General features: G+C 45.2%; 4 protein-coding genes across 22 annotated transcripts in view; 3 read left to right on the forward strand and 1 right to left on the reverse strand.

Moving 5' to 3' along the window:
* Window positions 1-447: 447 nt before the first annotated feature.
* On the reverse strand, window positions 448-4959 carry sypl2a (synaptophysin-like 2a). Its single transcript, XM_003976137.3, has 6 exons — window positions 4756-4959; window positions 4480-4554; window positions 2708-2823; window positions 2145-2343; window positions 1472-1645; window positions 448-1324 (listed from the first exon to the last, which is right to left on the reverse strand). Exons 2-6 carry the CDS (start codon window positions 4546-4548, stop codon window positions 1199-1201), a joined length of 684 nt encoding a protein of 227 aa, XP_003976186.1. The 5' UTR covers window positions 4549-4554; window positions 4756-4959; the 3' UTR covers window positions 448-1198.
* A 3212-nt stretch (window positions 4960-8171) lies between these two features.
* On the forward strand, window positions 8172-16801 carry zc3h11a (zinc finger CCCH-type containing 11A). Of its 6 annotated transcripts, XM_029826456.1 has the most exons (18): window positions 8192-8314; window positions 8528-8615; window positions 9582-9652; window positions 9774-9896; window positions 9969-10088; window positions 10878-11001; window positions 11071-11238; window positions 11615-11659; window positions 11749-11922; window positions 13160-13243; window positions 13315-13413; window positions 13515-13562; window positions 13743-14225; window positions 14379-14434; window positions 14517-14883; window positions 15205-15356; window positions 15679-15848; window positions 15918-16801. In XM_029826456.1, the coding sequence occupies exons 4-18, from the start codon at window positions 9843-9845 to the stop codon at window positions 16117-16119; spliced, it is 2346 nt and encodes a 781-aa protein (XP_029682316.1). In that variant the 5' UTR covers window positions 8192-8314; window positions 8528-8615; window positions 9582-9652; window positions 9774-9842; the 3' UTR covers window positions 16120-16801. The 6 variants fall into 6 exon arrangements, with proteins under 6 accessions (XP_029682317.1, XP_029682314.1, XP_029682318.1 ...); XM_029826457.1 differs by lacking the exon at window positions 8528-8615 and having other exon boundaries at window positions 8172-8314; XM_029826455.1 differs by having other exon boundaries at window positions 8528-9652.
* A 212-nt stretch (window positions 16802-17013) lies between these two features.
* On the forward strand, window positions 17014-19604 carry LOC105418224 (zinc finger protein 79-like). Its single transcript, XM_011617043.2, has 2 exons — window positions 17014-17285; window positions 18464-19604. The coding sequence occupies exons 1-2, from the start codon at window positions 17096-17098 to the stop codon at window positions 19222-19224; spliced, it is 951 nt and encodes a 316-aa protein (XP_011615345.1). The 5' UTR covers window positions 17014-17095; the 3' UTR covers window positions 19225-19604.
* A 476-nt stretch (window positions 19605-20080) lies between these two features.
* Window positions 20081-24112, forward strand: part of nfasca (neurofascin homolog (chicken) a) — a 45613-nt gene continuing 41581 nt past the window's right edge. For 8 of the 14 annotated variants that reach the window (XR_003885917.1, XM_029826441.1, XM_029826445.1 and 5 more), the window contains exon 1: window positions 20082-20388. The gene's annotated coding sequence lies outside the window, so the exon portion shown is untranslated. Of the gene's footprint in view, window positions 20389-24112 lie in introns of all 14 variants that reach the window. The other 6 variants (XM_029826450.1, XM_029826451.1, XM_029826452.1 and 3 more) reach the window with 3 other exon arrangements.

Genomic DNA, 24112 nt, shown 5'->3' on the forward strand with positions numbered 1-24112 from the left:
CAATGTGCAGAACCACACAAAAATGTGAAGTTGAAGCTGATGAGATGCCTCTCAATTCTTGGACAGGTGTGAGGGTCCAGGGGTCCCTCCATCACTACAGCAGTCACTCAAGGGCCCCAAATGCGTCCTGCTGCTACAGAGAAACCAAGATGAAGCCCCGTCTACTGAGGGTGGAGAGGAAGACTGGCCCTGGCATCGAGCCAGAGTGGCTCCCATGGTCGCACAGACCCCCATTCACCCGATAAAAGGCTGCAAACTGGCAATACATGCCAGCAAACTGGATCGTTCCCCCAAATGCTCATTGCAACTCCTAGAATGCAGCGAATGACTTCATGATCCACGATTTATTGTGTAGTTTGAATGTGAGCTGGTAACCATGTTAGAACTTCCAAGGTACTAAAAATTTCCCGTCAAGTTTTTGTGCTGATGAGAGAACAATCCCAGATGTTAACAGCAAAGACGCTTTAATCACATTCCAACTGTCACAAAACTGGGGTGACAAAGTACAACCATCATTTAGGAACTAATTTGTGTAATTGTGCACATGCAGTCATGTCAGTCATTCACTTACAGCCTCTCAACTACAACACTGAGCTCCAAATAGGGAATTAAAAAAGGCAAAAATGTGGATGCAGCAGAAGCTTCGGTGTGGATGCTGAACTTCACCAACACGCAGAACATGATCACCCCTCCCCTGCCTACACACAACTCAAACTGGTCATCACCAGTTTAAGCCCCCAGTGACAAAACTAATCTGGTAGCAACTCTGACAAAAAAGGAAACTTAAAAATAAATCAAAGCTGCTCACCTGCTTTTTAAAAAAGGCCAACAGAACTGATGATGGCAATGGGTGTAAAGAAACAGTGTGAACGTGGCTCCGACAATCATTGGCAACACTAATAATTCAGCCTAAATTCAGTGTGTGTGTGTGTGTGTGTGTGTGTGTGTGTGTAGACCTGAACATTGTAGAGAACTTCTCAAAGTGATCATGTGAACAGAACGTTGTCAGATCCATTTAAAACATGTTGAACTTCACACTCATCCATAATTTGAGTGTATTCTAATGTATTTAAGGCACAACAAAGTCCAGATTTCACTTCAGAGGACTGAGGGTGATGGACAAGCCCCGTCCTTCAGGCTGCTGAAGGTCAGGGACCGGTGTCGGATGCGCCTACGCTCCAAGATCCCAACATTAACACTAGGGCCCAGGGGCTGCTCCTCCCTCCACAGCCGCCTGCTGCTCCGGGTCTTTGTGGAAAGGAGTTTCCTTGTAAATGAACCAGCAGTTTCCCACCCACAGGATCAAGTTTAGAAAGCCAAAAATCTGCAAAGGACAACCAAAGAACCATGTCAGAGTCATCCAATGGAACTTTCTAATCTCTGAGGAATCTTTCTGTCATTTGATCCAAGAGTGAGAGTTGGTCTTTACTGTGGACAGCAGGCGGCGCTGTTGTGGCGGTAAAGGACTCACCACTGAGGCGTTGAGACGGCCCATTGAGGGAAAGTCTCCTGCCTTGCAAGTCTCTCCACAGACATCCACCAGGTGGTGCGGGCTGGTGGCAACTTTGACGTCAGTCAGGCCTTTGGCCCAGGCCGAGGACGACACCAGCCACAGGAAGGCGAAGGCGGCTGTGACGGCCAGGTCCTGAGAGAGGACAGGACACATCATCACACGTACCCAGCCCTCACATCTGTCCCCAGTAGTTAGTGGAAGTGCACGGTGTGTTGGCTTTACTGTGGTGGACATTTGATGTGAATGATTGTGATAAAGCACCAATAAAGCACTGATTCTGCTTTGAAATAAACTTCACGTTCATGCATCTACTGCCAACCCGATGTGGTGAACAAGCTCCCACAGCAGCAAGATTCTTCCAACTGATGGCTGCAGCTAGCTTCCTTATGCTTTCATCAGGAGAAGAGTGCAGATGGAGGGATGAAGACAGTGGATCTGGGTGCTGCTGCCACCTGAGGTCTGGTTTCTAGATTAATCCCCTGACTCAGAAGTTAGTGAAAATGCTTAAGGCCATTCACTTCTACAGTCATTTTAGCCTTTTGTTGTCACGACAACAGTCAGAATGAAGTACCTTTGTCTTCAGGTGTTTCTCTTTTACACATTTGGGGCCTGGATAAATTTCCCTACTCACCACGATGGGCCCACGGGTGTTCTGCCGGTACATGCTCTGGTACCCCAGGTACAGGATCAGTGTGGCCGTGCAGTACAGGAATCCAAACACACCCACACACACGAAGAACTGGGCCGATGAGGAGTAGTCGCCCTGCAGAAAGGTGTCCTTGGACTGACTGCCATTACACATGGGTACGGTGTATGACTCTGACTGCAGCCTGGTGAAAACAAACATCAACGTGTCCGTCGGTCAGTCCTGCTCCCTCTTGTGTCACCTCATTAAAAACAAGTCTCACCTGCATCAATCTTCTATCCGAGGAAGGCAAGAAAAGGAGATACAGCAAAATTACGACACTTAACACCAACAGAACATCTAAAATCGGATTATCTTAACCAGCGCCTGGCTTTGGCTTCAAAAGCACTGCACATTCCAGACCTACAATCCTAGAAAACGAAACTTCTAAAGATCTGATCATAGCACGTCTAAAGCCAGCCTGCTGAAGAAAAAGAGGTGGTGTCTCAGATCCCTCCATCGATAAGCCTTTGGATGTTTTAGAGGAGCATAAAATATGGCTGGAATACCTGAATGGGTAGTAGAAATTAGCCTTGACCAGGATGTCTGTGTTGTTACAGACGACGAAAAAGTGGGAGGTGCCAATGTAACCTCCAGTGGTGGCGAAGGCAAAGATGGTGAAAATCTGAGGGGGAGGAGAACCAAGCATCATCAAAAGGGCAGAGTTGTGACTGCTTTCATACCGCTGTAATGTTCATGGACCTTCCTGAGCTGACATGTTTCAGTGATGTAATCCAGCCTAGATTTAAAGGAGAGTGATGCAGCGGAGATTCTGTTTTTCAGTAGCAGACATGAGCAGTGTCTCCATCAGGGACCTTGACCCTAACCAGCCAGCATATTTAGTCACACCACACACCCCTTTGCTGGACGCATCACTATGGTAACATATCTAAATTCTAGCTAAATTCAATCAACATAACCTTTTTCCACTAACCAATTAACCCCCCCCCCCCCCACACACACACACACACACACCCACCCACCCACCCCTATTTCCTCCAGTGATTGAGATCTGAGGAGGACATGTGACTGTACTTCCTATACAGAATAATGTCCATTGTTGGCCTATGCCCACACATCCAGATCATCGAGATTCCTTTCACACAGGACATGCACATCTGGGGGGTGCTGGTAGAGTTGTACTACACACAGTACTGAGCGTCAGGCCCACTGAGGACTTCCAATAATGGGTTTCATCTTTTAGGTGTCTGTGGATCGCCACACCATCTCTCCGCTTTCATCGGTCAGTCTGGCAGACCCAAATAAAGCCCCCACCATACGGGTCCTCACACATTCCTCACCCCTTCTTCATCAGGGCGTGGCAAAAGTGAGGAGCTGCCCAGGAGCAACAAATCTTTTTTGAATCCTGAATGTGAGATTTAATATAAGCAAGACTGGGTGTTGCTTGGAGTGGAGCCGTTCTGGTCTCCTCAGCTCCCCAACACAGAAATAAACCTTAAATTTAGGATGTGTCGAATACCTGAACATTTCTAAAGGAGGCAAAACTGAAGAAAAAAAAACAAATGTTAGGATCAAACAAATAAACAATGCAATCCCAAAAATTACTAGAACTTTTTTTTTTTTTACAACAAAAGGTAGACAATACAGCTTTAATCTTTGACTGAGAAAAAGAACCGTTGTGCTCCCAACAGTCAGTGAGGAGGGCAGCAGATAACAATTCCTGTATGTTAATTAGCAACAGGACATGGCTGCTCCAGGCTCCACGCCTTAAATGCAAACAGCCCTGCTTCTTTTTATAGCGTTGGCTCCATTCTGATCACTCACTGCAGGCCCGAGTGAGCCAGAACCGGATGATACCTGGCACACACTGCAGATCCAGGATACCTGATTCTTAATCAGCCGGTCAACAGAAAGTCAGCTCACATTCTTCTTCAAACCTTTTAAACATGTGTGTGCTTTTGCAAGACAATTTAAGTGACATGTTCTGAAGAGAACCAGTGTAGGTCGGGGTCCTACAGTGTTTGGACGTGATGTGAGAAATTCCTGGTCGTCCAGTTTTGCAAAGGAATAATAAAGTTGGCTGTGGAAGCTCATTTAGGTTAACATTTTACCTGCTGGATAAGTGCTCGCGCATTGAGAACATAAAACTTAAGGTCTTTTGTTCAGAATGAAGGGTTATGTCTGACCCTTGTCCAGCTCGATCTATGTCCAGTTTAAAGTCACCAAACGGGACATATTCACATGACGAAAAATGGACGTGTTTCGAGCTGTTCGGGGCCCTTTTCCCACACATGTAGAATCCGTTTGTCCAACTACGTACCCATTCCAGAACCCGAATGAATCCAAGAGGTTCTTTGAGTGGTCCCAGGTCCAGAGAAAAACCAGACATCGTTTTCTAATAACACATGACACAGTTAATAAAACGTCTAATATTCAGAGATAAATATGCATTTTACAGTCTAATATTGACCAAGATTTGCATGAACTTCCACGAACACCTGCTACCCGTTTATCACCTTGTGGTTCACTAGCCTGCCCTGCCCTTGTTAACACGCTAATGTAACATGCTAACGGTAGCCGAACCCAGGAAACTCACCTGAACAGGGTCTCTATAGTCGTGCGACGGCGAGAACACGGTGTGTTTTTGGCAGACTGTGTTCGAGGGTAAAACTAGCCTAAACCACGCTGCGATGGCGAACGGTAGATACCAACAACAACTTATGCGGCTGCTGCTGGCTGTCAACAAGACGGCTTCTACAACTGTGGCCTGTCAAACTAGCCAGACCGTGGAAATTAGCCACAATAAGCATCGCGACTTCCGGTTATAAAACGGAAACATCCGTTTTCAAAATAAACATACTCGTTATTGTGTGTGTGTGTGTGTGTGTGTGTGTGTGTGTGTGTGTGTGTGTGGGTGGGTGTGTGTGTGTGAAATCAGTAATATTTGGTTTAAAGATGATTCCAGTAGCTCAAGTAGACTGGTCATTAGTAAGGGTTTAACAGTTTAGTACAGCAGCAAAGATCCAGATCAAGATAACCAGATCCAGATTTTTATTTTAAAGGTAAAATACAGTTACTAGACCAACCAATCAAGTCCAATTGTATTAGCCTATTGGACTATAAAATAATATCTACCATTGAAGGATTTTATTATTGCAACAAAGTAAAATGAGAAGAGGAAAATTTCCTTAAAACAACAATAACATAATTTTTGACATCTGTCTTCATTTATTAAAAAAAATTAAAAAATTAAAAAATTAAAAATGTATTCATTTGACAACAAGCTATTTCAAATAGCATCCAGAATTCAAAGACTTATTATTAACAATAACTCAAAATTTGTCCATTTATTGAGAGTATCAAGGGAAAAAATAATTCAAGCATCACTGAATCCTAATATGACCACATAAAATGTTGAAATTTGTTTATTCTTATTTTTTCCTCTCCATTTAACGCATTATGCTAAATCGTTTTAATGCTCCACCATCAATCACTTCCTCGTACTTGTCACCGTGAATATTTATCCGATACATTTGTAGACACATACAATCCACACACATAAATACAGACATATATACATAACAACAATGACACATATTGACTTTAATACATAGACAAATATACATTCATAAATATATGACAAGACTAGAGATGGGACCCAAATGCAATGTTTATTTATCTGGGGCAAGCCAGAGACAAGGTTAGACAGAAAACAAGGTTAATACCAGGGCAGGAGTGAGACAGGCAGGTCAGGAACAGGCAGGGTCAGCAACAGAAAACCAGTCCAAAAAAGGTGCTGGAAAGTCTGGCATTAAGCTTGAAACAATCTGGCAGTGAGTGTGTGCAAGGCTGGGCTTTAAATAATGTGGCTGATGCAGGTGAATGGAATGTAGGTGTGTTAGATTGGTAGGTAAATTGTGACAATCATATACATACACCGCCATTTAAACACACACACACAAACACACACACACATATGTATGTGTGTATACACACATACACACACACACATACATACATAGACTTTTATACATACTTGTACATAGACAAATACATATACATCTACAAATGTATAAAGTGGTCAACCATGGTGAGGATGAGACATTTCACTTAATAAGAAAGGATCAGCTCACTCCCATCTTTCTAACAAACATTTCCGCTTCCTCCTTCTTCTTCCTTTGTGTCACATGAAGTAGTCCGTGCGAAAGTCCAGCCAATGTGGGGTGTTCATGCTGCGTCTCACACGTGACCTCAGGCTACCTGGCCAAACCGTATTGTAGATGGTCATTCAAATTAGAGAGGAATTCAAAGTAATACCGGTCTCTCTACTTGTCTTAACAATGACTGGGTGAACACTTATTATTATTATGCATAATAACATGAATCCTGACATTCTGGAGCATGGTCACATGGGCTACAAGAACCTAATGTTGTGCCAAGGTAATGGTGTAACCACAGGATAATTTTGGCTGTTGCTATTCCCTAAACATTTGGGGGAACATTTGGTTTTGTTAGGTTTCTTTATAACCAAGGTCATTCTCTAAACATTAGTTCTTGGTTTGGTTCTAACTAAGCTTTATATAACCATATGGTAACACTATCTGTAAGTTCTATGTTACTATAGACATAGACATTTATATATACAAAGACAAATTTAAATATATATAACATTTAAAAAATGAATCATCTTTATTGATCAGCCTCTGTAACAATCAAAATGGTCTCTTTAACGAATCACAGGGCCTGACCCCCTAACAAACAACAGTGAAACCTTGAGCAGGACCAGGCTCGTATGGGGGGACCCTGCTGCTAATGGTTGTCTGGGTAGAATGGGATTGGGGGGGGGGGGGTGTCAGGTAGAAGAGAGAATAGGCATAGATCATGAAAATACATTAATTACAACAGGCTGTCAGTATAAAAGTTGAGTGGGTCAGTGGGGTGAGAGATCAGCATGTCAGCGCTATGAAGTTGGTGATACCTGTAGATGGATAAAGAGAGATGAGGAGGAGAGGAGAGGAAAGGAGAAGGAGGAGGAGGAGGGGGAGAGAAGCAGAAAAACTCAGCATGAAAAATGCATCACCATTTTGAGCCAGGTCAGCAGAGGCAGCATGAACATTTACATAGGAAAGAGGTTCTCCACAGTCTCCACCTAGGATTATTTGCTGAATTTCGAATGATTTCCAAATGGGTTGATTAGTTAAATACATCACAAATATATCTTTGTTACAGATGCTTTGATATTGAAAAACTCCAAAAAAATGCTGGGCTTCTGTGCTGCTTATAGGTGCTCTAATGAGCGTAACACATAGACCACTGGAGTTCACCTTCACAGGTAATCAGTAAGGGCTACTATAGAGTCAGCAGGTAGTTATCTGGTGATATACACCCCGACAGGAGCCTTCAGTTTTGGGTTTGGGTTCTATCATGACACAACAGTTCTCTATATTTTCTCACCTCTCACACTGCTGCTTGGTGATGAAATAACCAATCTGAGATAAAATGGTGGTTAAAATGTGATTTCATTGATCCATAAACTACCTCTGAATAAAAATGACCAATTGGACAAAAGGTCTGCCAAGTATTATTCAAGAACCTCTTTATTTTGAATATTTGGAATCACAACAATCACTTTATTCATAGACACAATAATACTGATTAGGGGATTGTGGGAATTTAGGAGATGGACAGATACAAGGAATAAAGATCTCCTCTGTGTTCTGCAGCAAAGCCTGCATCCTTGGGAGCCACAAGATGTGATGGATCCTGGAAGCTCCTGCGAGCTGTTCTGATGGTAGAAAGGACAGAGACTTGGGGCCCTATTTGTGTCTTATACGTCTAAAATTTGTACCTAATAAACAAGGGAAAATTGTTTGACAAATGAGCGATTTTGAGAACTTATGCGAGCGAGTGACACTGTACCAAGATGGCTGCCATAAGTTTCCAACGTGACAAAGTGTCTGTTTGTCGCCGACCAACAGTCATTACCGTTTAGCTAATCAGAATATGCTACGTCACACGGAAGCGCAGGACCGCGAGCCGAGCCTGCAGCTAACAGACAGTACCGACATCGCCATCTTGGTTTAGTTGATCCGCTACTGCGATCATCGCTTTGGGACGAAGGAAATGGTTTTACATTAACAAAAACCCTGATTCTGGTAATTAACACCACACGATTTGGGTGATATATGAAATGTTCTAATTTTAAAACCTACGAATAATACGGTAATTACAAAACAAAGCACTCGTGCTAACGTTGACTTACGCTAACGATAAGGTCGTTACGAATGTGGTTCAGATCGGCCTCTGCAAAGATTTATAGGACGAAATCAGGGCTTATGAGCTGTTAATGCTCTAGTCTGACCTTTCAGACCTTTCATGCCAATAGTTAGTCGGCGGCAGTGCCAGAAGTTGCAGTAGTTCGTCCACCTAGCCTTTGGCCTGCTTATTTTTTAAACAGTAAGTATTCTTTCCAAAGTTGTCTTTGTTTCCAGTAGTTGACACGCATTTAAGTTGATTTCTATGTCTTAGAATCATAGGATTATAGCAAGGTTTTAACTCTACTGGACATAGTGGTGGATCTAAGTTTTCCTTGTAGTGAGTTTATCATTTTGAAATCTAATTTTAAGTTTGCTGTGCGTTCTAATCACAACTTTCACTTGTGCTTCTGTTGTTTGTACGGATGAAAGTCATGGCAGTCTGCTTTAAAGTGGATCACATTAAGAGCTTTGTGAGCAAACAGTCCTGGTCTGGATCATCCAGAGCATTAAAGTTAGTTTCTTACTGTGAATTAAACACCTGATCTACATGTGGCTGTAAAGGGCAGCAAACGTTCGTCTGATCATGTTTTGTGGAACGGTGTGTTCTATTTGTCTGTGCACACCTGTTTGTCTCTCAATAACCCCTTTTCAGTTCTCTTGGAGGTATTTTTGATTGCTTTTATAGGTTAATAATCCATCCTTTTGGCCCTGTGGTTGGAATTCCTGGAAATGGATAGCTTGCACATTGAGAATACCCTGGCAGAAGATTTTTTTTCCCCCCAGTATTCGTAGCTCACCTGAAGCTTGAATGTCCTGCATCATTCAAGCACTCACTAAGAGTGTAATAATCTTTCAAGTCCAAGAAGGTTTGGATTTTCTCCATTCTTTTGACCCCCCCCTTTTTGGCACATTGTTGAAATTTTTTTTATCCATTTTTGCATCCGACTGTCTACATTTTCTTCGTTTCTTAAATTGCTTGCACCAATTAATAATATAAAAAATCTCCGAAGGACTCTGTTGCTCCAACCATCAGTAGAGTTTAGCAGTCTGGTGGAGATAAAGATGTCTCAGAAAGTCTATTGAAAGGGAAGTCATGAGAAGACAAGTGTCTCTGGCCCATCCACCCCCCTTTTTCTGTTGTCTCATGGATCAAGTGTTCCTTCAGGACATTATATCATTATGGAGACACCGAACCAGCAGTGAACTTGAGGGGGAATGACTTCTTGGTTACGTAAGGTAAATGTGGCCTGCATGGAATATTGTTAGTTTTAATCATTATTAATAGAATGCAAATCTGCTTTAATAAAAATATAGACATACTTAATCCAGTCTCTTCTGCTGTGGTTTCTTGTGTTAGGGAGACTCTGCAGAGAACTGAGGAGATCCAGCTGCTGTATTGAAGGTGTAGGACTTCATCACTGTTACCATGACCAACCGTGGGGATGACTGCTACTTTTTCTATTATTCCACCTGCACTAAAGTGAGCCAACTGGGGGTGTGTTGACATGGTGCTGTGGATTCAGAGTTTCATGTTGTTGCATTGTCTCTGCAGGGAGACAGTTGCCCCTTCAGGCACTGCGAAGCCGCCATTGGCAGCGAGACCGTTTGCACCCTCTGGCAGGAGGGGCGCTGCTTCCGCAACACTTGCAAGTTTCGCCATATGGAAATCACGGTATGACAAAGGATACATTTTGGATTCTGCAGGGACTTGCACCCATCGGGGAGACACATATCTTTTATGACCATATCTACCAGTAAACGTGGTTAGGGACATCCACCCAGGCCTCCGCTATTGCTTTCACATGCACATTTTTCCTAAGAGCTCTTCATTCTCATGATGACCTGGTTAATTTTCTAAAATGATTGTCGAGGCTTGAGCAGGTATGCTTTGCCTGGAGGTTGCGGTAGGGTTCACAGCACTGATTCGCATTCCGTCCATCTACTTCTGTTACTGTTACGGAAAAATTGGGGACATGCCATTAAATATTGTTACTAATGTTCACGCAGTAATGTTTAATCTTGTTGTTACCATCACTGGCAACTAAAGTGATTTAAATACACCTAAACAAGAAAACGACTTATCGTACCAACGTATCAGTTGTTCTGGGGAGGCTTTTATGAAATTATATGAAACACCAGTGTGGTTTTGACTGTTGTAGCATTTGAATGTTGACCTTTATCATGACAAATTACACCTTTTTAACAAAAAAAAATATTTCACACATTTGAAAAAAGTTTTTTTTTGTATTGAAAGTTTTTCCTCTTATTGCTCAGCATTGTTGATGTTAAATAATACATTTTGAACAGAAACACACAGAGCTTTATAGAATGTTCTAACTTTTTCACGACTACAACTGCTGATGACATTGCTACAGTAAATCCATACAATAGTAACAAACACCATGTCTGTATTAATATTTTAAGCAGTAATATTTCTCTCCCTGTTCTTTCACTCTTACAGCATAACAGGAAGGAAATTCCGTGTTACTGGGAGAACCAAGCCACTGGCTGTCAGAAGCCTCATTGTGCCTTCTTCCACGAAAAGCCACGTTACATCGATGGAGTGTTTGTTTCTCCAGATAAAAGTGAGTTTACAAGTCAAGGTGAAGCAGTTGAAAGGTGAATGACCAACACGTACCATGTCGTTGTGTCAGATGTGGGTAAGAATGTGGAGCAGCCTCAAGAAGAACCAGCGTCTATTCAGCCCCCCCCACCCAACTCGCAGCGAAGAGAGACCGTCAAGATGGACACTCAGGTGCCAAGTCCCACCCACCCTCCTGTGGTCATAAATCCAGCAGAGGATGAGGATGAGGATGAAGATGGTGGGTTATGTCTCAATGACTTGTGTGCATCTCCCTCTCCTCTCCTCTCCTCTCCTCTCCTCTCCTCTCCTCTCCTCTCCTCTCCTCTCCTCTCCTCTCCTCTCCTCTCCTCTCCTCTCCTTAATCCTCTCCTCTCCTCTCCTCTCCTCTCCTCTCCTCTCCTCTCCTCTCCTCTCCTCTCCTCTCCTTAATCCTCTTCTCTCCTCTTTCTTTTCTCCCTCTTCTCTCCTCCCTCTCTTCTCTCCTCTCCCTCTTCTCTATTCTCTGCTCTCTTTATCTCTATCTCTGTTTGTCTTTTTATCCCTCCATCTATCTATCTGGTCTCTGTGTCTCTAAAAGAAAGTGAAGTCTAGCATTTGTGTGTCAATGTTTACAGAGGATGCTGAGATCAGTATATCTCCGAGAAAACCCCCCCCATCTGGTGAGTCTGAGCTGATTGATGGTATTCTAGAGCAAAAACAGGAGTCCAGTGTTTGGTTGTGTTTACATGCTCATGTGTTATATTACAAGTAGACTCTTTGCACTTTGGAGTGAGCACCATGGAGGAAATCCGGCTGAAGAAGGCGCTGAAGGCCAGTATGAGGAGAGCTGGTTACCCCATGCTGGATGAAAACACATCAACCAGCAAAGAGAAGGAAAACATCCAGACCATGTTTGGAGGGGACCTGTCTGCCACTAGTGATGGTAAAAGCTCTGCCTCACAGTGACACTGATTGAAAAGCATTGAAACTATTCAGCAGTTGGTAAGATCGATATGAGGCGAGCAGTGGAGAAATAAAACAGTTTGAAGAGTTGGTTAATAAAAACTACCATGAATGTAGACACTAGTTCTTGCTAGTCTAGTTCTTGCAAATACTGGAAAATTTAAGCTTGTATCTATTAAAAAAAAGCTGAATCAATTGCTCTTTCAGATGGGCTTGACATGAGCCTAGCATATAGCTAGCTGTGTTTGTAGCTCGGAGCATGACGGTGATTGGTTCCTGGTGCGTCTCGATGAGAAGCACCGTGTAGTGTGGGAGGAGCTTATGCTGTATCATATCTTGCGCTGGATACGTGGGCCATTACTCAACACACACAGTAATAAAACTTTGGAGGTTGACTGCACACTACGGTTTTGTTGGTTCAGCTGCAGGGGAGCCTGTGAATGAGTGCCCATTTGGCCATGGAGAGCAGCAGTATCAGTGGCAGCGGCAGTAAATATTTTAGATCCATTCGGTTCCATTTATAGGGAAGTTCAGTAAATGGCTAAACACCAGAGCTTGGTCATATACTCATTATTTAATGTAAAGGATGGTGGGTGCAGATGCCAGCCTCATTTCAAATTGGTATTGGTGATTGTGATAACTCGATACCAGCCAACAACACGCAAGACAACAAACACAACTAAGAGGAATAGTACTCTTCACCAGAGGATGGTGTTGCTGAGGTCATCAGGACACAACATAAATCTGATAGATTGAGGGAGAAAATTCCATTAATTGTGATTCACTCAAAAACTGCTGAGATTAAAAGTATTAACTGTTTGATGGTGCTGATTATTTTATATGTGACGTTGTGAATTTAAACGTATATTTCACTTACAATGAGTGACTTTGATTATTTTTAAAATAAAAATCCAAACCAGGCGGCTGGCCTGGCTTATTATACTTGAAAGTAAACATGTTTTACACAACATTTCCCCACGATTGGGAACAAAAGGCACCATGGTCTGTTGTGACCAAAAGTTTGGCTAATAAATAAACCAAATGGCCATTTTTTATGCATTAAAGTTTATCACAGCATACAATTTTGAGTGATAGAAAACATGACCTTGACATTCCTTGAAAACTACTAGAATTTGACTGTGGTGTACATTTTAAGAACCACTTGTTGGCTAATCTTGAGGCATGTAAAACACCGGTATGTGTGTGTTTATGTTTAGGATCCTTGTTTGAGAGCATGGATGAAATGGGAGGACCAACTCTCATGGTGACTGAGCATCTTGGGAAGAAGAAGCTTCATTCTGGTAAAACCTTCAGCTGTGGTGTTGACACCAGCGGTTGCAGCTTTGTGCTCATCACTTGTCTCTGCTTTTAGATGTGAGGCATGGGGAAGATGCCCCCCAGAATCACAGGCTGGGGGAACGTCTTGGTAAAATTGTGACTACAGAAGCACTACCAACACCTTCCCACAAAGGTGAATGATAGGACATATCACACCTGTTCGGACAGTTGTTGGGTGGAAGGAGCTGCCTGAAACAATGAAATGAAAACAGCCTGTTCATTTTCTGCTTTCAGATTTAAAGCCTGTTAAAGAAAGACTTGGACCTGGTGCTGCTCAACCAGGTAAGAATTCTGCTCTTGGGGATCGTTCATGCCCTCTGGTCTCCAAAATGTGGAGTGAATATCATTTAATTATTATATCAGCAGATTGATTAAAAAAAATATTCCAAATTGAAATTGCCAAAAGATAAATAAATAAATTGACTGACATTCCTGAAGACAAAGTACATTTTTGTTGAACAGGTGAGGCTGTGGTGGAGCCACAGAAAGCTCCAGGTAAGATCCACATCAAAACTCTAGAGGAGATCCGGCTGGAGAAGGCAGCAAGGTTGAAAGACTGCCGGTCTGCTGATGCCCCAGAAACTAGCAGCAGCAAAGCTGCTGAGCGTGAGAAGCATGTTCCCATCGACAAAGTTCAGTCCTCTGGGCAAGTCCGAACATTTTCTGAGGTCCATTTTGCTAAGAGAAAAAGGAAGCAGGAGCCTGACACAGGCACGCAGAAAGTTCCAGGGCAAAGCCAGCCTGAGGAGTCTGCAGCAGCGGGGCTCGGTCCTGCAGCACCAAACCCCGCTGGCATTCGAGTCAAAACCCTGGAGGAGATCCGCAGAGAGAAGGCCACAAGAATTCTGTCCAAGCATGATTGTAAAGCTGAAAACAACAATTTGGATGCCGAGAATGCAGTGAAGAAGACTCATCTACTGAGACTCAGCCGCAGGTCTCTCCTCCGTAAGAATGCGTGCACCTGACAACCCAAGTGATAACTGATGAAAGTCCTTCTGTCTAAAGTCACACAGTCTTTTCATGTGACACTGGAGCCATTGAAGCTTATTGTGGATCTGGTTGTTTGGCGTTTCTAACCTCTTGTTTGTCCTGAACCAGCAGAGAAAAGTCTTGACGTGACAGAGAAGCCACTCAGACCACAGGCTGCTGCAGAGGTACGGTTCTGGATATGATCAGACTTTAGTGAGATCTGTGGTGCTGACAGCTGCTGACACAGGCTTCCTGTATTCTTATCAGACACTTGTTGCCAATGGTGACGGCGTCAAGGTCAAGACGTTTGAGGAGATCATGCAGGAGAAACGCCTCCGCAAGCAAGAGTTGGAGGAGCAGGCTAAAGGTTTTGCTGAGACAGACCCTCTCCGGAAACAGACTGCAGAAAGAACCTTGAAGAGGAAGGTTCCTTCAGCCTCCCCCGCAAAGGTTCCTGTCAGGAAGCTCATCTCCCTCAAGTCTAAAGCCCCTGCTTCACCCTTAAACAGGGGTGATTCTCAGAGCCCTGACAGCTCCAAGGAGAACCCAGATGCTCAGTCACAGAGGAGTGTTGAAGTGAAACAAGCTAAAGCAGCTAAGGAACCTGAGCAGGAACACCCTGCAGACACCAAAGGTACTGACACTTCCCTCACTGAAGGTTGTGTGTCCTGTACATGTACCTATGTACTGAATGGGCTTTGATTATTTATTTAAAATGTGTAATGATAGAAATAATCACTGTAAAAAAAAAAGGTGGATAGCACCATGGCCTCAGCATGAAGGTCCTAGGTTTGGATGGTCTCTCCAGTGTGTACAGGCACACCGGTGACGTTAAGTGGAGCTGGAATGCAAACAATGAATGGTAGTTCCATTAGTCCATGAGCTGGGGACGTGTCCAGGTGGAGCCCACCTCTGAAGACCCTGAAGCCCCTTTAACACTGCTCCTGTCTTCCAGTGAGGCCGAAGCTGAACGTGAAGCCGTCGGTCATGAAGCCCTCTGTGCAGCTGAAGCCGGCTCAGAAGAGGAGAGGAGCAGAACGCTCTGCAGTGGCAGCGGTGAAGCCTCTCAACAGTACTTCTGTACCAGAGCAGCCAGGCCAAGAGATGGTAGGACAACACATTCAACATTCTTGAGTGGCGCCTGCACCCTCCTGATAAAGTGGTCAATAACACAAAAAGAAACACATTTTGACCATTTGTAAATACATGAGTTTAATTTACCACATGAAAGAGGTCTAGTACATCAGACGGCTTCACTTCCACCTTCCACCAACACCTACTACGGCTTTCAGCACCAGTTTGACTTGAGCTACTCTGTAAAAGGCTGAAGAGTTTAAGTCTTTAAACTGGTTTTTCCATCTTCTGCGGTTGAATTGTAGACCCTGAGGGTTACCAGAGGTGTGCTGATACTGACCCCTTCCCCTCACAGGCTGCTGACACTCAACTCAGCTCTGCGGTTCCCTGTGGCCCTGCGGTTAACTCACACTCTGGTTCCAGTCCACTAAAAGAGGAACTTCAGACCGTCCCTGTCTTTGGACAGGGTCAGGAAACCCCCCCCTGTGTCCCTATAGCTACAGAGGCATGTCCAGTCCCTCAAAGGTAACAACATTAAAGTTCTGTTGGCAGCTCTGTATGGAACATGTTTTAATGTAAACACTCATATTTCAGTCCAGTTCAACAGACCCCTCCCCCTTCCAAAACACGAAGGATGAGCCTCACTGCCCCGCGCGCCGTCTCCACCTCTGCCATGGATGACTTTGAGGAGCTGATCAGCGAGTTTGCAGATGACCACCTGGTGCAGGGAGAGGTTGACACAGACATGGCTGAAGATGAGCTGCTGCAGGAACTGTCCCAGATGATTGACAGCTGAGGCCCCCACCAGCTGCTGACACCACCACGTCTTTGAGAAAGACTTTTTGTCCCAGTAGTTCTTTTATGTTCTGTAAACCTCCAAACAGTTGTGGTGCTGCGATGCTTGTGAAGTTGGCTGTTTAGACATTGCTCTAATGGTGCACTTGGGAATTCCATCCGCTGCTCTTGGTTTTTATGGTTTTGTAAAGAAGCAGTGACCATGTTCAACCCTGCTGACAGAGCTGGGATCTGAAGCTGGGACAGCGTGTCCAGACCTGGTGTTAGTGTCCTTTTAGCCCACTCATGTCTTACAGGTCACACCTTGTAGGTTTTTATCAGAATCGGTCCCACTTTTGTCTTTATCCACACTGATGGACATTTCAGGGACGTTTCCATAGCTGACTGTCCATGGTGTTTTTATTTACCATCTTTGTTTCTGCCTAGCTCTTCTGTCAGTGTCAGTTGCTCAGTGTTATCTGAGCAACATCTTAATGCGTGTTTTCATTTGTATGAATGACTGCATAAATTAAAAGTTGCTTTTATTGATAACCCAGATGCTTCACCAGCTTTTTCTCCTTTTACCTATGGATTTGTCCTACACCTTTATCTTCACTGAGCATCATGGATAATATTTATAAATGATTATTGTCTTGCATCATCTGATATTTCACTGGGAAATAAATAAAACTTTTACTCATAAATGGTGTGATTTGGCAATACCACAGTGGCAGAATAATGACCATCAGATTCAACAGACCGTGCTTATGTTATCTATGTCTATAAAATCTTAAAATCACAGCTAACATTAATCCCAATTGGAAATATTTGTAGTTTTTGTAAAAATATCAAGACGTCAATCTGGCCTGGGGTGCAGTGCTTCCGCCCAGCCGTTAGAGGTCCTCAGCGTTCCGAGGTCCTACAGCGTTGCCGTACTTCCGGGTTCTGGGATGTAAACAGAAGGACGTTCCGGTCCTGGATACGGTGAGCGGTGAAAGATGACCAAACTGGAGCTGCTCAACACGTTCCTGAATGACAGGCTGACGGCTGCCGCGGAGGAGATCTTCCGCGCCGTGAAGGACACGGTGCTGGAGTACCAGAGCGAAATCCTCCGCTCCAAGGAGGAGAACAAGCGGCTTCAGCGGCTCCTGGATGTGGCCGTCCAGCGGCTCCTGTTGCAGCAGCCAGGTGAGGAGACCCTCCGCCAGTGATGGCTCATCCGACACACGCTGTCACCTTCATCTGCTCCATCAGACCTTTGTGAGGAGATGACGCCCAGTGACGTCAGGCCCAACAACGTAAACAGACGCCACGCGGCCGCTCAAACGTGTTAAACATTTCCATCATAAATTAAAACCCGAAACGTGGAAAAGTGTGAGCACGTCTTCAAACACAACAGCTTTATTCCAGCTTCCAACACTCATGCTTTATTTCAGATTTTAAAGCAAGAACTTAAATGTGTTCGTGATTTCAGGGAATAAAACGAACATCTGCAGAGTAGCTGCAGGTTCTCCACCTGACCATTAGGATCTATAGAAGCATTTCAGTCATTCGTGTGCCCGCAGGTGTCCTGGCTACCAGACCACCTCCGATGTTTTGGACTCGAACCCAGAACCCTCCAGTCTTTAAACTGTTAGATGAATGTCACACTGTAGAAGTAGATTAATCATGATTAATCACGTGGTTTTAAACTAATCTTCCATTTTCTCAGTTCATTGTTGTGGGAGTGAAAATGACCCAGATTCTTTTGGGTAATTGCCAGAATAATAGGACCCATCTGAGCAGGTCCTACTGGGTCTGTAGGGCTTTGTGATTGATGCTCCACACACCAACCCCGTTGTTTTGCAGGCCACATTGGAACCGAGCTACGTCACGCAGATTATTGTCCATTTGGAAAAACGTTTGACCGGAGCTTGACTTTTCCCACCATGTCAGAACCGACGTTGTGTGTTTGAGGTGCGTCTCCGCTTGATTGTGATGTTGCAGATCAAGAATACCTCCACAGCCATGACATCATCATCAGGGCTCTGTTGAGACACAACAATCTTGGTGTCTGTAAACTCTGGAACTTTGGTTCTAAACGGGAAAGGTTCAGTCTGATTCACTGTTAGCCTGAGAACAAAGGTTCCAGATGCCAGTTTATCATCAGAAGGTGAAGCCCTGAATTCACATCTTTTGTGATGAGACATTACTTCCAGGTGGATGGTCTGAAACTTCATTATTGTGACTAAATCCTTTCACAGGTTCTGGCTTGGTGGGTTCTCCACTTAGCGATCCTCACCTCCTGCTGACATTTGTCCAGTCAGGAATAAACTCTGCACATGTTCCCACAATATTTGCTGCAGTCAGATGTTTTATCCTTTCAGACCTTCCCTTGGTCCAGTGCAGAGGTGAAGGTCAGACCAGCGAACCCAGAGGCAGCATGGAGCCCAGAGGCAGTTTGGAGCCCAGAGGGAGTTTGGAGCCCAGAGGCAGCGTGCAGCCCACGGCGCCGATTAAAGAAGAGCCTGAACGCCAAAACATTCAGACAAGAGCACCTGCAGACAACAAGGACCCAGAGCCGATCCTGGCTTCTCATCCACATCTGAGTGTCTCTCCACCTCCGCTAACATCCCAGGAAGTTAAAACAGAAGCTGGCCGAGCCGAGGACGGCGCTTGTCCATCAGCCGACTGCTTACTGTCCTCCACAATGCCCTGGTCAAACCTGGCGAAGAAGCCGCTGAGGACGGACCAGCAGAGCAGAAAACAGAACCTCCACCTGCTGCAGATCAAGAACGTGAAAAGCTTGAAGCCCGTCTCTTCGCGGCCCTCCCTGCCGAGCCCGGGTATCCAGCGGTGGCACAGCTGCAGGGAGTGCGGGAAGGGCTTCAGCTTTGCCTGCCAGCTGGAGGTGCACATGCGGTGGCACACCAAAGAGAAACCCTACAGCTGCTCTGTGTGTCGCAAGAGCTTTACCACAGTCAGCATGCTGAAGAGACACCACCGCATCCACACGGGTGAGAAGCCCTTCCGTTGCCATGTCTGCGGGAAGTGCTTCAACCAGTCAGCACACCTCAACACCCACTTCAGGCTTCACACCCGGGAGAGGGCGAGTTGGAGTCGGAGCACCGCTTCAGCCAAGAACTGACTGGCAGCGCCTGTTTCATTGTCCTTGTTGCTCTTCAGTGTGACATCTTGAAAAATATATTCAACAGTCATTAGTACCTGACACCCCTCCAACCCCCTTAACCCCACCACCATCACCACTATCACCAGCAGCCGCATCACAAGGAAGAGTTCATCGCAGCTCCAGAGTCCATGTGGGATTTAAACAGGTCAGGTCTGCTGGCTGTTCTTTTCCTCTCCAACAGTTGAATCATCACAGGGAGGAATAATTTCGCCCCAAATAAGTTGTGAGGATGTCTGTTTCCTACCTGACATCAATCATTAAACCTTCCATATTGATATTTAACGATGTATCGTTGGGTCTCAGACTGCAGCTTTGTGTGCAATAAAATGTCACAAACATCCACTTGTAATATTTTTTTATGTTTAAGTTTGTTTTGGAAGTATGGTTAAAGAGAGGAGCATCTGACCTGCAGAGACCCTACAACCTTCTGGGCTCCTCAGGCTGGTTGATCACGATGCTGTGTCGTGCTTTCATCTGCTGGAGGTTACCGGAAGTGCAGACAAACGTCACTTTGACAAGACAATCAAGCGCTGATCATTTTTGTCGGTTAGGCACTGAACCTTTCTCTCTTGAAGATTGTAAATGACAAGAAATGTTTCCTCTCCTGCCATCTGGTGGGAGGCTGCAGTATGGTGAATATAAGATTACTGGATGTCTTTGACGTGGAACCATATATTTTGGCGAATGAAAACAGCTATTGTGTCATTATATGACGGACCACCAGATGGCGCTAAAATATCAGTTTTTGTTACCAGAACAATTGAATTGAATTGAATCCCACCACCATGCTGGAGGTCTTTCAGTACGTTCACCGGGATTTGGTGCGGTTAAAACAGGTTCCACATGTGCCGGAAACCGGCTCAAACTCTGCAGATGTTCTCGCGCCCCCACCCTACAGGCCAACCTCTGTATGACTCGTTCAGCGTGCGCGCAGAGGAGGAGGCGCGCCTGCGGACCAAATCAAGAACAGCTGACGCCTGGATGAGTGCAGAGACCCGCCTCGAACTGACGGGGAGCCACAGAGTCGGATCTCCGGGAAGCGGCCGGCCCAGGAGGAGCTGATCCGCACTTTGATGCCGCTCAGGTGCTGACAGACGCGGAGGAGCCGCACAACCTGCGCAGGTAAGCGGGCACTTTCTGCTGACAGGACGGAGCCACTCACTCTTCCGCCGCGCTGACGCATCGGGTGGTGTCCCGGTTGTGAAAGAGCCTGCAGAGCTCTGGATAGCACAAGACTGAGCACGGTCAAACCCTTTGCGGTGTTTTATTTGCGGAACAAAACGAAATTATAGGCACCAAATCCGTGAAATAACCGACCCGGCCTGCATCCGCAGAGGCCCGTGCGCGTGCGTGCGTGCGTGTTTGTGTCTGTGTGTGTGTGTGTGTGTGTGTGTGTGTGTGTGTGTGTGTGTGTGTCACTGCAGCGGATGGTTGAATGGGACGTTCCCAGACCTGTACTGTTGGTTCTGCCGATGATCAGGCGTGAGCCCTCTGTGGATCAGTAGATCGGAACCTAGGTCAAGAGACATAAAGGGACCAAGTGAAAGAAGGTCCTGCAGCGGCTCCTGGTTCTGCATAGTCAGGGTAACCTTGAAGTCCTGCTGCTTTATTCCGCGTTGACATTCTAGCTGCAGCAACCGTCAAAAACGGTGGAGACATTGTAGGAACCAAAGTTATTCAATGATATGATTTAAACATTTCAATGCCTTCAAATTAACTGAAACATCAAAGTCTGCAGGAACAACAACAAAGCCTCCGTTTTAACGTGTGTGGGCATCTAAAGCTCAGATGTCTCGGCATCAGCAGCTGGAACCTCCCACAAACCCGACACAGGTGGATGAGCTGCATGTGGAACCCTGCAGAACACCATCAAACTGATCTGGACACACCAGATCCTCTAGTTGGACATTGGACAGAGTTCTGTACTGACCATGTTCTGAGCGGCATCAGGTCAAGATTTGATCCAGATCTACTAGAATCCTCTGCACTGCTCTGACCTGGGGCCAGTTTGGATCTGACCGCTTCTTTTCTGGACCTTGTTAAAGTTCCACCTGAAGTTGCACTTCTCGTGATGCATTTGTGATCTGTCTAATTCAGGACCATTCCGTATTGATGATGATGCTGTTCTGCTCCAGAACATTCGGCTGTTCTGTTTGAATCAGCTGAGAGTAAATGTGATCTTCTGCTCTTTAAATGTTCTCCAGTCACACTGAGTAGATTCAATTATAGAACCAGCACTAATCCTTAGTACCCTTCACAGCACTAAAGAACCCTCCAGGGCTATACAAAACCCAACAGAACCTCCCAATACTACACAAAAATGATTTTAACCCAACAGAACCTCTCAGTACCTAACAGAACCCATACAGTACTCTGAGGTCAAAAACAAAGCTACAATTATACTAGTTGACCAGCAGAGGCCAGTGTAATACCAGATGTGATGCTGCACGAGTCCAGGCTGCAGAATAGTTCTAAACTTCATCCATCCATCCATCCATCCATCCATCCATCCATCCATCCATCCATCCATCCATCCATCCATCCATCCATCCATGATTCTATGGTTTCTCAGTGATGGAGGGATCTCTGCCACCTTGGCTTCACTCTCTTCCCTACTCATTGTTCTGAACAAATTTCTCAGGCTTTTGTATAACAGTTTTGAATTTGGTTCTTTGGGCCGGCTGGTTCTGGCTGTGCTTCAGTACAGACCTCCTTTCACATTGTCTTATCCTTTTACATGACAACAGCTTCTATTACAGAAGTTCTCAGAGGAACACAGGTTGAGATGCTATGAAGAAGAGAGGCCAGTGTCTGGGGTGGAGGACCATGGCTATCCACCATTTGGCGAGGATAATATGAGGATGGACAGAAGCATCTTGAACTCTGGTCTTGATTCTGGTTCTGAAAATCCCTAAATCAAACCCTTTAACCAGAACAGTGTAGAAACGCAGTGATTTTATCTGCATGTCGTGACATGATGCTTCTGAAGTTCAGAACAGGCACAGAAGTTCAACAAAGGATGAACTTCTGACCTTCTTTGGTGGTAGTGTGAACCAGGTTTGATCTTCAGATGATGTTCCACCTGGAGGGTTCTCCTTTGCTGTGTTAGAGCTACCTACAGCAGAGACATGATGATGATGCCGTTGAACTGCTGCACCGCAGGGCCATGTGGTCCACTTTGACCTTAGTGAACATTAGGGACAGAAGGTCAGGATGCTGCATGCTGATGACCACAGGCTTGATTCTAAAAGTAGCTGCTCTGAGTTGGTAGACTGGATCTTGAGAGATGAAGTGTCTGATTGGCCAGCATACAAAACCTTGTCTGGGTTAGGCATAGCTGGGTTTTCTCAGGAGGCTCCTCCATCTCACGGTGCTCTTAGAGTGTTTGGGTTCTTCTACACCAAAGAACCCTTTGTCCCACCTGAGGCTATTTCCCACCATGCACCTGTCAGACTCTCCCTGTAGCTGATTGGCAGCTGAGGTGGGTCTCCAACAAAAGTCTCCTTCAAAATGAAGCCAAATTGCTGCAGGTTCCTTACACCTTCATCCATAACCTGTGAGCAGGAAGGAACCAAAAATCACCAGGAGGGATGAATGGAGAGATGGAGGAAAGGAGAAGAGCACCCCAACAATGCAGCCATTTATTTAACCAGTTCTTCTCTGTATACCCAAGTCCATTGACAGACAGAGACGAACGGATGGAAAGACACAGCCACAGCAGAGGTGACACAAGTTCAGGGCCAGATTAAGTCCACACTAGGCGACCTCACGGTGCCTCAGCATGTTTTCCCTTAAAGGCCAAATGAGTTGGCAGTGTGAGTGCAGCTGTAGCTTACTGGAGTACACAGGTATGTTCCAGCATGTTAAAGTCAGTCACACATACACAGACAGACATGGTCATTATGTATGAAGCAAGTGAATGAACTTTTAATGACAGTGTTGGGCCGTGCATATGTCATGTATTAACCCTCACCCAGCACCAGTGTTTCCTGTCAGCAGATGGACAGCAGTGCTCTTGTCTCTTTCTCCCCCAGTGGGGGATTGGGGGGTGGGGGTAGATCTTCCCCTCCCATTGCCTCAGGGCCTTGCTCATTGTTTCCATTGTTTTTTACTTAAAGTGGGTTAAAGACATTCGGACAAGTGGAATCAATAAAAGACAGATGAAGGGACTGAAAGAAGGGACTCAAGAGGGGGTGAGGAAGTACCTGTGATCACAGATCCTCATCATTTGTGGATCAAACCCTGTTTATAACTCAGTGGTTAAGTGGAAGACGTTTTGTGTGTGTGTGTGTGTGTGTGTGTGTGTGAGGGGGGGGGGATCTTTCAATGGTGTTAACCCTTTTTTCTTTTTCTCTTCTGGGGCGATGGGGAGGCTGATGGAGCCTCTTCCAGCTGCGCACGGGTGCAGGTAGACACAACAATCTGAATGAATTGCCCTGAATGAGCTGGGTATTATGTTTGGGGGTTTGGGACCTTGCTCAAGGGTACCTTAGCAGTGCTCTGGCGCCTCCCCCTTCTCCCAGGATATGATTTGTCCTCGCCTGGAGCTTGATCCAAGACCCCTCCGCTCTGCAGCCTCTACACGTTGAGCTACCAGTGCCAGTGTTAACTTCTCATCATCCAATTGGCTTGTTAAACCACACCTACTGACAGGCTCTTAAATTTGGTTCCTGGTGAGATTAAAAGAAAATGTGGTCTCTGGCCATTTTCTTATGTTCATTCTTATGTGAACTTGGACCGCAGCGTTCCCCTTGCGGCCATAATCTCTGAGCTCTACATGCAGGCCAAACAATGATTTGATTATTAATTAAGGTCCTAATCCCAGTTTAAACCTCATGCATAATTA

The sequence above is a fragment of the Takifugu rubripes genome, chromosome 19 (assembly GCF_901000725.2).
Source record: "Takifugu rubripes chromosome 19, fTakRub1.2, whole genome shotgun sequence".
NCBI classification, from domain to species: Eukaryota; Metazoa; Chordata; class Actinopteri; order Tetraodontiformes; family Tetraodontidae; genus Takifugu; species Takifugu rubripes.

Bases quoted from the DNA above. Each gene is read 5' to 3' on its own strand.
- zc3h11a (XM_029826457.1), top strand. From the start codon at position 9,843: ATGACCAACCGTGGGGATGACTGCTACTTTTTCTATTATTCCACCTGC. The intron at 10,089-10,877 runs GTATGACAAAGG...TCACTCTTACAG, and splicing joins TTCGCCATATGGAAATCACG to CATAACAGGAAGGAAATTCC. The intron at 14,226-14,378 runs GTAAGAATGCGT...GTCCTGAACCAG, and splicing joins CAGCCGCAGGTCTCTCCTCC to CAGAGAAAAGTCTTGACGTG.
- sypl2a (XM_003976137.3), bottom strand. From the start codon at position 4,548: ATGTCTGGTTTTTCTCTGGACCTGGGACCACTCAAAGAACCTCTTGGA. The intron at 2,344-2,707 runs GTATTCCAGCCA...TGTTTTCACCAG, and splicing joins AATTTCTACTACCCATTCAG to GCTGCAGTCAGAGTCATACA. The intron at 1,646-2,144 runs GTGAGTAGGGAA...GTCCTCTCTCAG, and splicing joins ACACCCGTGGGCCCATCGTG to GACCTGGCCGTCACAGCCGC.
- LOC105418224 (XM_011617043.2), top strand. From the start codon at position 17,096: ATGACCAAACTGGAGCTGCTCAACACGTTCCTGAATGACAGGCTGACG. The intron at 17,286-18,463 runs GTGAGGAGACCC...TTATCCTTTCAG, and splicing joins GCTCCTGTTGCAGCAGCCAG to ACCTTCCCTTGGTCCAGTGC.